The sequence below is a fragment of the Neovison vison genome, chromosome 5, assembly GCF_020171115.1.
Source record: "Neovison vison isolate M4711 chromosome 5, ASM_NN_V1, whole genome shotgun sequence".
NCBI lineage: Eukaryota > Metazoa > Chordata > Mammalia > Carnivora > Mustelidae > Neogale > Neogale vison.
This window is the reverse complement of record NC_058095.1, coordinates 96,606,625-96,621,179: the sequence shown is the minus strand read 5'-3', so window position 1 is coordinate 96,621,179 and position 14,555 is coordinate 96,606,625. Positions and strand designations below refer to the sequence as shown.

The 14,555-nt window shown below is 39.0% G+C and overlaps 1 protein-coding gene across 4 annotated transcripts in view; it reads left to right on the top strand.

Annotated features, from left to right (window-relative positions):
- The first annotated feature begins 585 nt into the window (after window positions 1–585).
- The window catches only part of N4BP2L2 (NEDD4 binding protein 2 like 2), an 81,538-nt gene continuing 67,568 nt past the window's right edge, over window positions 586–14,555 (top strand). For all 4 annotated transcript variants that reach the window (XM_044249560.1, XM_044249561.1, XM_044249559.1 and 1 more), the window contains exons 1-3: window positions 586–744; window positions 2,178–3,436; window positions 14,244–14,368. In XM_044249560.1, coding sequence (XP_044105495.1) covers window positions 2,178–3,436; window positions 14,244–14,368 — 1,384 coding nt within the window. In that variant the 5' untranslated portion in view covers window positions 586–744. The remainder of the gene's footprint in view (window positions 745–2,177; window positions 3,437–14,243; window positions 14,369–14,555) is intronic.

The window sequence follows — 14,555 nt, the reverse complement described above, 5'->3', positions numbered from 1 at the left end:
TGCTCTAAGTGCTTGTCACAAATTGACTCTTTAAGTGGGAAAGTTCAGTAGCTGGCCCTTGTTTCTCAAAACAAAACAACACAAATACGATAAGAAATAACTTTCTCTTAGTACTTAAGGCTCTGCTGCAGTGATTGCTTCCATGGACAGAAGAGACTGGAATTACTCAGTGGTTTTTTGTAGAAACGCCAGCAACCCTACGTGGCGATACCAAATGCTGAGACCCCGTTGAAAAGCACGATTCTTTGTATCCTAGAAAGTCTTAAAAGCATGCACCGACAGCGGCTTATGTCTTTAGGGTGCCAGGCACTCACGTTCTCTTTCCTTTACGGATGAATCCCAGAGCAGCTCGCTGCCTTTTTTTAGCCAAACTTAAGAGTTCTAAATAACTTCCCAACTCCAAAACTAGGAACTAGTTAGGGTTTACGTTGGTTAACGCCGCTGCGTCTTTCACGAAATGGATTCTGGGAGACCCAGTCTCCGAGCGCGGAGATTACCAGGCCCAGCGTGAACACGGGACTTCAATTCCCACAATGCCGAGCGCAAATCTGTAATTCCTGCCGGGGTAACCGCGAGGTGGCAGCCATCTTGCGTACGGCGGTGCTGTTTCCCAGATGCCGAGGGTTTGGGTTTTAGTTCCTCTGTGCTTTGGGGCGGTGTTTGTGCGTTGCTTTCACCTTTTCAGATGTTCGTGTCTTTCTAGACCACGATTTTATTGGGAGGTAGAAGTGAATGTAGTGTAAGGTGAGTACAGCCCCCAATTTAAATAAGGGTGGGGTAGTGGTGGTGACGTTTTTCGGCTTCTCGTCTGTTCTTGGCTGGACCCTTTTGATGAGCCGTAAACGTGGAAGGCTGGAGTGAACCTTTGAGTCCAGGGTATCTCTTGAATTCCTAGACAGAACCTGAACGTGTCTCCGTTGGGAGAAAGGAGCTGGGTGACGCACTTTTGCCCGGGCCACCTTTGGAGGTCAGGAGGCCAGAGAACTAAGGCTGTGTATAGGCCACGCTCTGTTAATGCAGCCGTCTGGCGGTTCCTTGAGATTTTTATCGTATTCCGAATGAGGAAATGAGGAACCGAGAGGCGGTTGGAGGCAGGGTGGGGCGTTTCCGATAGGGCGGTGTTCTTTACAGTTGTGTTCCCCTCCCTCCAGTTTCTGTGGGCCTACCTGTATCATTGTCTGCTTCGTCTTTTTTGCCCTTTCCGTGTTCTGTCCTGTTGGAGGAGTTCCAGAGAGCGGGCAAAATGAAGTATTGAGTAAAACCGCATTTGGGATTGCACTTTTGAGGGCCCCTAAGAAATTTCAAGGGAAGCAGAATTTGTCTTTGAGATTGGCCAAGCATGTGGAAAAGATGAACACGTTGATTTGGGGAGGTGTCACATTTCTAAACATAATAGGACATATTTGAGTCATTCTTAGTGCAACTGAAGTTATTTTTTTCCTTTTAAATGAACTCAGTACACCCATTTGGAAACCACTTTTACTCTATTCACAGGAGTAGGGTCTGTAAAGTTTTGCATTTCAGTATCTAACGTTTGATTGATAAGGAGATGCTGAGATTGGGAGCTGGGTGCATTTACTCGAAGGATATAGTGGTTTTAAACAAGAGTTTATGAAGACATTTATCACAACCAGTTTGGATAAGTGTCAGTTTGGCTGGCAGATTTACTCTCCATATTAGTATACAGTTGTGTATCTGTATCGTCAAAGTATATATTATTGTTTCAATTTCCCAAGCTTACTTAAATTCTTGAAGTTTCAGAAATGCGTCAGTCATTCAGGGATGCCTGGATGGCTCAGTTGGTTAAGCATCTGCCTTTGTTGGAGGTCTTGATCAGGTCCTGGGGTGGAGTCCAGCATGGGCTCCTTGCTCAGAAGGAACCCTGCTTCTCCCTCTGCCTGCCACTCCCCCTGCTTGTGGTCTCTCTGACAAAAAAAATCTATTAAAAAATGCATCATTTGGAATAAATGTGAGATACATCTTTTTTTTTTTTTTTTAAGTGAGGTCCCACCCTTGAATCATTATAATAATACTTAAATAGTAAGTGGTTATAATAGTTTTTGTATTTGGGGAAGATTTGCTATTTAAATGTCTTTTCTGTTTTCTTGTTTCTGAAAAACTTTTGTTTAGATTTTTAAAGTATTAGCTATTAATTACATGATTTATTTGGTCCTCAGATGCCTTATGGTGAAATTGAAGCGAAATCCTTGGATCATCGTGAAGAACTAACAGGTGAACCATGCTATAAAAAATTGAAGTCAGCTGAAGAGGCTTATGTTTTTTCTCATCATGGTACTGCTGATTTTCACAGAATCCAAGAGAAAGCTGGGAATGATTGGGTCCCTGTGACCATTGTTGATGTCAAGGAACACAGTTATCTTCAGGAGGACAAAACCAAAATTACAAACTCGGTGAAACCCGTGCATGATGAGATGCCTGGCAGTAATAGATCAAATGTTATTGAATCCATTGATACAAAAATTTTACAGGATGCCAGTCCTGCACTGGTATCCAAAGATGATGAGATATATAGCACAAGTAAAGCATTTATAGGACCCATTTACAATCCCCCTGAGAAGAAGAAATACAATGAAAGGAGAAATCACACAGAAGCAGTCAGTGGTATAGATGGCAAAGGAGGACGAGAACAGAAACAGAACTTCAACTCTAAGAAATCAAAGCTTGACAACGAATTATTCCAATTTTACAAGGAAATTGAAGAGCTTGAAAATGAAAAAGATGATCTGGAAGGCAGTTGTGAAGAACTTGAGCTCTCTGAAGAAAAACTTACTGTGTATTATCAGGACCATAATAATGAGCTGTTAAAATCTGAAGAAGTAAAGGAAGGAGATATTAGTAATGTTTTTCAGTCGCATTGTAGTTACCAACAGCATGGGGAGAACGAGCCAGGCAAATATCCTTGTAATGGACAAGTAATACCTGCATTTTGTGATGATCCCTTAACTTCCTTCAGGCCTGAATGGCAATCAGTGCATTCTTTTATAGTACCCCAAGGTCCTCCTCCTCCCAGTTTTAACTATCATTTAAATCTGCAAAGATTCAGTGCTTCACCAAATCCACCATCAAATATTTTCCATGTTCCAGATGGGTCTCAGCATCAAAATGGGTATTACAATAGTTGTCACATTAACTGGGATTGTTTGACTTTTGATCAGAACAATGACTATATTGACTATAGTGAGAATACCAGTAGAGATCATTCCTTTTTTAATGGCTACATTGTGCAAGATGGATATGTGAGTAATGGTTTCTGTGAAACCAGGGAAGGATGCTGGGAAGATCCTTCTATGGACAAGCATAATGGAATAGACAGGCTTAAGAACCAGCAGTTTCAAGAGGAAAAGTTAAATAAATTGCAGAAGTTACTTATTCTTTTAAGAGGTTTGCCTGGTTCTGGGAAAACAACGTTGTCTCGGTGAGTCTTTAAAGGATGCCAAGTGAATGCTTGGTAGTTCATTACTTAAAAATCATAGATGATAGTAGTTATCAGTGACAAATGCTTTCATGTTTCTATAGAAAATCTTTAGTTTGTTACACTTGAGAATGATATCCGACAGTAAATATTTAAAAAGATATTTTCTTAAGAGAATAAGCTCGGGTTAAAGACTTGGGAGAAGTTACAAGAAAGGAGAATTGGCATATAAAGATTCTGCTAAGGGTTTTTAAAATAGATACACTAGGTATAATTATGACAGTGATTATTAGTAAATGCTATTTGAGGACTGTACTGGCCTTCCCTTTTTAAGTCAGCTGTCCAAGAAGAGCTGACTCAGGGTTGGAAGATTTGGGCTTTTGACCCAGTTATTTCAAACTTTATGGCCTTGAACAAGTTTTGCTGTTACTGTAAAGAGTAATACTTCTTTTTCTGGAATAATTAAGAGAAACAAGTGAGATATACCACGGAAAAGGGGTGTCAGTTTGTTTACAGCACTGTGGCGTGTTCATACCTTTGATTGGCAGAGGAAGCTTTTTTTATTTCTTTAAGTAGTCTGAAGTGAGCAGTACCTGAATTAAATGGAGTTTGAACTGGTTATGTTTTATTGCATGACAAAATGTTTAAAATTCCTGTTGTAGTTTGCACTTTTTAAAAAAGAATATTGATGCCCTTGAATTCATTTGTGCAGATGTGTAAAAGAGTACAAAGAAAATACAGATTCTTTGCAGATTTTGTAGGATGGCTCAAGATTAATGCCAGATCAGGAGAAAGAGAAAATTGTTTGATGTCTTCCAGTGAGAATAAAAACAGTCCAAAGAACCGTTACAGTCTAAACAGGTTTCTCTAGAAGCACAACAGTCTAAACAGGTTTCTCCAGAAAGCAGTAAGGTTAAAGAAAGATTAAATTTATGATACATTTCAAGCTAGATTGTAAGCTGTGATCTCTGTAAATGAATTTAAATTTAGGTCCTTGCATTTTTATTCTTTTTTTTTTTTTTTAATATTTTATTTATTTATTTGACAGAGATCACAAGCAGGCAGACAGGCAGGCAGAGAGAGGGAGAGGAGGAAGCAGGCTCCCTGCAGAGCAGAGAGCCCGATGCAGGACTCGATCCCAGGACCCTGAGATCATGACCTGAGCCGAAGGCAGCGGCTTAACCCACTGAGCCACCCAGGCGCCCCTTGCATTTTTATTCTTATTATTTTATTTTTTTAGAGATTTTTTTCTTTTTTATTTGGGACACCTGGGTGGCTCAGTTTGTTAAGCATCTGCCTTCTGCTCGGGTCATGATCCCAGAGTTGTGGGATCGAGTCCCACTTTGGGCTCCTTGCTCAACAGGGAGCCTGCTTTTCCCTCTGCCTGCTGCTCCCCGTGCCTGTGTGTGTGCTCGCGCTCTCTTTCTGACAAATAAAATCTTACAAAATATTTTTTGTCTATTTAGTTAGACAGTGAGCTACCGACCAAGCACAAGCATGGGTAGGGAGAAGCAGATTCCCTGCTGAGCAGAGGGCCTGACAAGGTGGGAGTTAAAGGCAGCTGATCAACCAAGCTGCCCAGGTGTCCCATTCTTATTTTAATGAAGATTTTGTAGAGAGGTGAAATTTCAACTCTTCAGAAGGGATGGAAATCAAGAGTGAAGTCTCGCAAACATGGGCAGTCTCCCAGATTTAGAATATAATATCAGAGAAAAGAAATAGTTGAAATTTGGAAATTGTGTGAAGGAAATCTCCTAGCTAGGATCATCTGACTATGCGTGGATTTAGAAAAATGTAAGAAAGAAAGATTAGATTTGGAACAACATTGAGGTATGTTGAAATTGAAGATGAATAAAGTAGTGGTATTGCAATAGAATTTCAAGGAGGCCTAATTGTAGTGGGAGATGACAGAGGTGATTATATATAGTACATATGTTTGAGGAATCAGGTATTTAAGAAGCTATAGTAATAACTATATTACTATACAGAAGCTATATACTGTATATAGCTATATACTGTATATACTATACAGAAGCTATAGTAATAACTATATTACTATACAAATGGTAGTAATAAGTACCATTTGTATCATGACTTCAGTTTACAGAGTACTTTCATATATAAACATCCTATAAGATGGGTTGTGTTATTTCCATTTCATAGAAGGAGCAGGGGCATAAGAGAATAAGCTCAGGCTAAAGGACTTGGGAGAAGTTAGAAGAACTGGTAGGAGGTCAAACTGGAGATAGATCTGATAGCGTGTTTCTACCCTGCTCCTTCACTTTAATATCTATCACATGTATGGCCCTCCTACCTGTCTCCGAACTTTCAGGAGCTTGTTTAAAAAAGCAGGAATATCTCTTTAAGTCACCACATTTTGAATGAAGTAAGATTGGTCGGTTGAGACTGGATAGTATATGTGCTGCCGAAGCGAGCACGGTTGAGACTGGATAGAAAGCCAGACATTTTATGGTGGGGAATGGTTTTATATAGGAGTTAGCTTTCAAAATGAGCTTTGAAGGAAGAAAGGAGTAAAGATTTGGTAGATCAAAGTTGGGCTGATTTGGGGCACTAAATTAAAAGTTAGCATTGTTTAGTATTACTGTGTGTAATGAGCACAGGAGGTTATAAAGTTCGAATTCTTTGGGGATAATATTCAAGTCCTCTTCTTCCTTAGTTTAGTCCTTACCCCCCTCTTTGTCTTCATGTTCTTCTGCAGTTGGACTAGCACCTATCCTCCCCTGCAGGAGACATAATACTTGTTCATTCATTGTTCTCAGGACTTGACTTATTCAGAGGTTCTCTCAAATGCCTCTGCTTTTTGAGATTTTGATTTATCATCTCAGTCCTCCGTAATCCTCAACTCGTATAGTACTTGTCATTACTAAGTTTTTACTTAACTGTTTACCCACAAATTTGCTTACAGATTTTAATGAGATAAGTTTTAGGTTAAATTCTAATACAAGTACAGACTTGAAATATTTATGAGTAAACTAAGGCAAAACAGTTTCATACACCTTTGTAGGTATGTGAAAGTGCTAGCTCTTTGTCCTTTTAGGCAAACCAACAGCACTTTGATGAAAAGGTTCATTTCAGGCAGAATTCAACAATGTCTAGCTGTGGAATTTTGTTACCGTTTGTTATTGGTGTTAGATAAACAGAATCCTCTGAGTCTGTGATTGGTCACAGGACCAAACAGGGATCAAGCCTTGGGTGTCATTCCTGGGGGGTCTGGGCTATGGATTTTGCTAGATTCATACACCCTGTTCATATGAGGAGAACGGGTGAACCTAAAATGTTTTAGTTAATATGATTTCTTCTGCTGTATTGATTTCTTCAATAAATGAATGTATTTTCAGAAACAGGCTATTAATTTCATTATATTAGCAAAATGTTGAGAGTTGATCAAGAAGCACTTTTGGAGAGGAGAGAAGATAGAAGATGTTACACTGCTGGTTCTGAAAATGGAAGAAGGGCCCATGAGCCTAGATACACAGTGGCTTTTAGAAGCTGGAAAATTTGGCAAGGAAACAGATTCTCCTTTGGAGCCTCCAGAAGGAATGCCATCCTACCCATACCTTGATTTTAGTGCAGTGGAACTGATTTCAGACTTCTGACCTTCAGAACTATAATACAATAAATGCATGTTGTTTGTTTGTTTTTAAGATCTTAATTTATTTATTTATTTGACAGAGATCACAAGTAGGCAGAGAGGAAGGCGGGGGGGGGGGGGAAGCAGGCTCCCCCCAGAGCAGAGAGCCTGATGTGGGGCTCCATGCCAGGACCCTGAGATCATGACCTGAGCTGAAGGTAGAGGCCGTTAACCCTCTGATCCACCCAAGCTCTCCTAAATGCATGTTGTTTTAAGCCACCAAATTTGTGGTAATTTTGTTACAGCAACTGTAAGAAATTACAGTTTAAAGAGAGATGAAAAAAGATTATTTTTCCCCTCCTGCTTTTGGAGAAGATCTCAGTTTAAACTCCAGAGGAAAGATTGACCTTTCCTTATGGAGATCTCTGTTCTTAATTAAAGGAATGTTTAGAGTGAACTGTCCCAGTAAAGGTGGTTTTGGGTTGGGGTATGCAGAGCCACTCAGTCAATAAGGAGGTAAATAAAGGTTCATGAAGTGTTGGTTCCTGTCAGATTGTTTTGGGAAAATCACTTCTCTTTAATACATGGATGTATTAAAATAATGTACAGTTCCTAGAAATTGTAAAAATATGAAAAAATAAAAATAAATCATGCAAATTAAGTCATAATAGGCCATTTGGGGAAATAGGGTTCTCAGAGCAGGGTTAAGGAACAGGATTCACTTGTTTCTTCAGTGAAGAATTATAAGCTCAGACTGCATTAGTTATCTGGCTGTGTAACAAATTACCTTATTAAAAACTGGGTTAAAGCAACGAACATTTATCATCTCACAAAATATCATCTCACAGTTTCTGAAGGACAGATGTCTGTGTATAATTATCTGGCTGCCTCTGGGTTAAGGTCTTTAACAATGATGTGATTAAGGTGTTGGCTAAGGCGATACTCTGGTCTGAAGGTTGTTTTGGGGTGGATCTCTTGAGGTTGTCAACAAAACTTAGTTCTTTGTGAACTATTAGGTCGAGGGCCTCAGTTAGTTGCTGGCTATATATAGGCTGGAGACTTCCTTTGGTTCTTTGCTCCTCACGCACAATGTGATGAGACAAAGTGAGCCAGCACTGAGCCCAAGACAGAAGCACTTTTTTTTTCCCTGTAATCTAATCTCAGAAGTGACATTCTGTCAACTGCCATATTCTGTTAGTTAGAAGCTAGTCACTACTCCTACCCACACTCAAGGGGAAGGGATTACTTAAGGGTGTGAATACCAGGAGGCAGGGATCATTTAAGTCATTGGTTTTGGCTCTCCCACGCAGCTATATAACTCTGGTGGCCTGATTTCTGGAATCATTTTCTTTTTTCTGGATTTGTAAATATCAAATTAGCAAGGTTGCTACGAATATTAAATGGGGTCATAGATATATATAGAAAGTGCTTGTCATATAGTAAGTTTCCAAAAAGGTAGACTTTCTGAAAAAATACAAATCAGGTATCGAGTGGGCCCATATCTGATTTTTTTTATTAGATATTTCATTTTTCAGAGTTACAAGTTTTGATATTTGGAGAATTCAACCTAATACCTTAATTAATTTTTGAGAGTTTCAATAGAATCTGACTACATGATTTTGAAAATACTGATACTCCTAAGTAATTGATCTTTGATTCAGATGGTTGGTATGGCATCAGATATCCAAATTGATTGTAAGTATTTTTTTAATATAAGTCTCCAAAATAAAGCTTTATAGTTTGAGATAATTCAGGGAATTTAAAAAGCTGCATGAACAGCCTGGAAGAAGAAAGTCTCTCTCCAAGCTAAAATTATTTGCTGTAATTATGATATATATGTATTTAAGGTGTTCTTCATAGAGGTTTATTCATGTTTGATGTTTACTTGGTTTGATGATGTAAATTGATGGGCTGTCTCTCATCTTGCTCCATGCCTCCTCCATCCCTACCTTTTTTGAGGTTAAAACATTCCTTGGATGCAAAAGCTCTACTCTTGTAGTAGATTACTGTCATCTGAAAAATCATGGCTAATAAAGTAATAGAATGGAAAAAATTAAACAGGGTATCTAAGAAGATGTTGTCAATGTTCTGGTACTGTTAGATATAATTAGGTATCATAAGGTTGATTATGATCAGAATCATTTTAGGTGATTGAACTTTGGTCTGGAATACTAATACTGTAGCATTTTTTTTTTTCAGTGCATGGCTTGAACTCACAACCCTTAGATCAAGCCTGAGCTGAGATCAAGAGTCAAACGCTTAACTGGCTGACCCATCCAGGTGCCTCATGTTGTAGCAGTTTTATATTCTAGGTTATCTGTGTAAACAAAGTATGGTGCCAAATATGTTAGGTGGCATATTTTTGAAAAAATTATGGTGGCTTAAGGAAGAAATCCAGCTCTAGCCTCGCAAACAAATAACCACTTAATTTCATTTGCTTTGCTTGAAATAATTTGAGCTATAATTCTGTAAATGGAATTGTATGTTTAAATCTTTTTTTTTTTTTAAAGATTTTATTTATTTATTTGACAGAGAGAAATCACAAGTAGACGGAAAGGCAGGCAGAGAGAGAGAGAGAGAGAAGCAGGCTCCCTGCTGAGCAGAGAGCCCGATGCGGGACTCGATCCCAGGACCCTGAGATCATGACCTGAGCCGAAGGCAGCGGCTTAACCCACTGAGCCACCCAGGCGCCCCGCATGTTTAAATCTTTTTATTTTTTTGCAATTTTATTTTTATTATAAAATATACAGGCATAACTTTTTTAATTGCACTTCATAGATACTGAACATTTTACAGATTGAAGGTTTGTGGTATCCCTGTGTCGAGCAAGTTTTTGGCTTCTTTCTTCCAATAACATTTGTTCACTTAGTGTCCTTATGTCACTTGGTTATTCTCACAATATTTCAAACAATTTTATTATTATATTTGTTATGGTGATCCATGATCAGTCATCTTTCATGTTACTTTTGTAGTCATTCTGGGGTGCTATAAACTACGCCCATGTAATGAGGTGGCAAACTTAATTGATAAGCGTTAGGTATATTCTGATTGCCCCACAAACCTCCTATTCTACCATCTCTCCTGTTTTCAGGCCTACCTATTCCTTGAGACACAACAGTATTGAAATTAGACCAATAAATAACCCTGCAGTGGCCTCAAAGTGTTCAAGTGGAAGGGAGATTTGCACATCTCTCTCTTTAAATCACAGGCTGGAAGTGATTAAACTTAGTGAGGAAGGCATGGCAAAGTCAGGATGGGCTTTTTAAGCCAAACAGGCAGCCAAGTTGTGAGTGCGAGGAAAGGTTCTTGAAGGAGATTAGAAGTGCTACTCCTAGTGAACACACAGATGATAGGAAAGCAGAACAGCCTTGCTAGTATAGAGAAAGATGTAATAGTCTGGATTGTAGATAAATCAGCTACAGCATTCCCTTAAACCAAAGCCCAACCCAGAGTCCTAATTCTGCAGTTCTCTGAAGGCTGAGAGGTGAGGAAGCTACCGAAGAAAAGTTTGAAGCTGGCAGAAATTTGTTCATGAGGTTTAAGGGAAGAAGCTGTTTCCATAACATAGAAGTACAAGGAAAAGCAGCAAGTGCTGATGTAGAAACTGCAGCAAGATCTAGCTGAAATAATAAATAGAAGATCAAGCTGAGATCATCAACAAAAGTACCTACACTAAGTGATAGATTTGCAAAGTGGACACATGGTCTTCTGGAATAAGTTACTGTGTAGGATTTTCATAGCTAGAGAGGAGAAGTCAGTGCTTTAGCGTCAGTAGAGGCTGACTCTTCTCAGGGGCTGATGGAGCTGTTGACTAAGTTGAAGCCTGTGCTCATTTACCATTCTGAAAACCCTAGGGCTCTTAAGAATTATGCTAAATGTACTCTGCCTGTGTTCTATAAATGGGACAAAAAGGCCCAAATGACAGATATTTATTTACAGCATGGTGCACTGAATATTGGAAGCCCAGTGTTGAGACCTATGGCTTAGAAAAAAGATTCTTTTCAAAATATTACTGCTCACTGACAATGCACCTGATCACCCAAAAGCTCTGGTGGGGATGTAGAACAAGATTAATGTTTTCATGCCTGCTACCACAACATTCATTCTTCAGCCCATGTTTCAAGGAGTAATTTTGAATTTCAGGTCTTACTATTAAGAAATACACTTTGTGGGGCACCAGGGTGGCTCAGTGGGTTAAAGCCTCTGCCTTTGGCTCAGGTCATGATCCCAGGGTCCTGGGATCGAGCCCCACATCTGGCTCTCTGCTCAGCAGGGAGCCTGTTCGCTCTGTCTGCCTCTCTGCCTACTTGTGATCTATGTCTGTCAAATCAATAAAACCTTAAAAAAAATACACTTTGTAAGGCTATAAATACATAGTAATTCTTTGATGTATCTGCGCAAAGTAAATTGAAAACTTTCTGGAAAGGATTCACCATTCTAGACGCCCTTAAGAATATTCATGGATTCATAGGATGAGGGCAAAATATTAATATGAAGAGGAGTTTAGAGATTGATGCCAGCCTCATGGACGACTTTGAAGGGTTCAAGACTTCAGTGGAGGAGACAACTGCAGATGTGGCGGAAACAGCAAGGAAACTAAAATTAGAAGGGGAGCCTGAAGGTGGGATTGCATTACTGTAATCTCATGATCAGACTCGGACAGGTGAAGAGTTGATAATGGATAGCAAAGAAAGTGGTTTCTTGAGATGAAGTCCACTAGTGAAGATGCTGTAAAGACTGTTGAAATGACAACAAAAGATTAAGAATATTCCATAAATTTAGTTGCTAAAGCAGTGGCAGGGTTTGAGAAGATAAACTCTGATTTTCAAAGAAATTCTCTGAGTAAAATGCTTTCAAACAGTATTACATGTTACAGAGAAATTGTTTAGGAAAGGAAGAGTCAGTGGATGGGGTAAACTTCATTGTCCTATTTTAGGGAATTACCACAATCACCCCAGCCTTCAGCAACCACCACCCTGATCAGTCAGCCTTCATCAACACGGAGGCAAGACCCTCCACCAGCAAAAAGATTACAACTCACTGAAAGCTCAGATGATAGTTAGCATTTCTTAGCAATAAAATATTTTTGAATTAAGGTGTATACTTTTTTTTTAGTAATAACTTTTATGCACTGGAAAAACAAATTAATTTTGACTTCTTTTATTGTGCTTTGCCGCCTCCTGACGGCGCAGGGAAGAAGAATGAGGAACAAACAAGTCAGCTGCAAGAGAATGGGAGCAGGGGGCAACAGTTGAAAAGACTCACCCCAAACAACTTCACAGTCTCATATTTATTAGAAAGTGAGTAACCAACAAAGAAGCCAGAGTAGATTACACATTGACCATGAGTCTTGTAGATACGTAAGAAGAAAAGCAAAATATATCTGGTCACATAGTACATGACCTACAGTCAAATGAAAGAATTGTCTCACTGACTGTTGATGCTCTCGGGGAAGGGGAGATAACAGAAAAAAGAAGCAGGTGGTGTTCTGCCCTGAGCAAGCCCTGAGCGAGCCGGGCATCTCCAGCTGCTGGGCTTCAAGGACGTGTATCGTCCTTTCCCCCAGAGGCCTGTTGCCAGTACATGTTTTTCTTAAGGCTATATCTAAGCATGCTTGATGACTAGTGTAATTTCTCATAGGTTATATTTTAAGTAGTATGTTCTGAGGGACAGTTACAGTGCTGCTTTGTTGTGGTGGTCTGAAACGGAACCTGCAATATCTGAGCTATGCCTGTATACAATTTTATAATAAGCTGAGGAAAGGAGAGCTATGTTTATTTAATAGTCAAAGTCCTTCTTACTCCTTTGATTTAGGAGGTATGTATTCTTGAATCATTCCATGACGGTACTCTTGCATTCTCAGTCCCTTCTACCACTTTCCGTTCCCTTCCCCCTCTTCAAAAATTATAGAATGATATCCAGTTGCCTAATAGCTGAGGAGGGAGGAGAGAAACAACAAAATATTTCTGTTATTGTTAGATACAGATTATTTTACTGTGTTTTACCTTATACCCCAGTCTCATTCATGAGTCACTGGTTTGGGAAATTCTCTGACAATCTGAACACTAGTTAATCTTTGCTTAGAAATTCTTTAAATATGTCATGGCCATTTCTCCATGACATAAAGGTTTGTTGTGTGTTTTTTTTTTTTAATTTCAATATTTTATTTGACAGACACTGAGAGAGAGGGAACACAGGCAGAGGGAGTGGGAGAGGGAGAAGTAGGCTCCCCACTGGGCAGGGAGCTGGATACAGGGCTTGATTCCAGGACCTTGGGATCATGACCTGAGCAGAAGGCATATGCTTAACAACTGAGCCACTTAGGCATCCCTATGCTTAGAAATTTAAGGTGGTATTATATTGTGAGAATGAAGTTTGATTATCATTGACTTATGGTGAAGAGTGTGTTCTTTATTAAGTGTTTAACAATTTACTTCATTTAGTAATTTAATCTCTTAGTTTTAAAGTTTGATTATACTTTGAAGGATCACAGGTTATTTCAAAACTTTAAGTCTCAAGCTATTTGTGACTTCCACTTTTAGGTCATGTAGGTTTGTGCTTTGTGGAAATGGGTTTAGTAAAGCTATCTTAGGTCAAATAGAGTTTTCCCCCCTCTGAATTGCTTGATTAGGCTTATTTATTTGCCTTTTAGGTTACTTATTGCACTAAATTTAGGGAATTTATTTATTTATAAAGATTTTATTTATTTATTTGAAAGAGAGAGACAGTGAGAGAGAGCATGAAAGGGGAGAAGATCACAGGGAGATCCCTGTGGAGCTGGGAGCCGGATGCGGGACTTGATCTCGGGACTCTGGAATCATGACCTGAGCTGAAGGCAGTTGCTTAACCACCTGAGCCACAGGTGCCCAATTTAGGGAATTTTAGATACCACATACAAATTCACTAAAGTTAAACATGGATAATAGTTGACATGATTTTGGGATTGGTTGAAGAATGTTTTTAAAAGTGGCAGTACAAAAGCCACTTAGTACAATTGCCACCTAAAAATTTTTTTTTACTGATTGTAATTCTGTAGATTTAAGTGTGAAGTGGTATTTGAAATCTGAAAACTTTTTAAGTTTCTGCTCCTATTCTGTTTTGTTTGCAATATATTTACAGGTAAGTACCAGAGATTCATTTAATAACCTTTCCTGTGTGGCGTATCTTTGATGGTTATAGATTTTATAAATGGCACCTTATGATTTCTTTCATTAACAGAATTCTGCTTGGTCAGAGTCGTGATGGCATTGTGTTCAGCACTGATGACTATTTTCACCATCAAGATGGGTACAGGTATAATGTTAATCAACTTGGTGATGCCCATGACTGGAACCAGAACAGAGGTTTGTTTTGGGCCAAGTCTTTGGGATGGAATATTTGGCTAGGAGTTAGTTTTTATTCTCAACTTGACTTTTACCAGCGGAATGATTTGGGCAAGCTATTTAAATAGCTTTGAGACTAGCTTGTTCATCTATTAGAAGCCATGATATTTATACTTGCCTTACTTGATCAAGGTTGTTGTTAAATTAG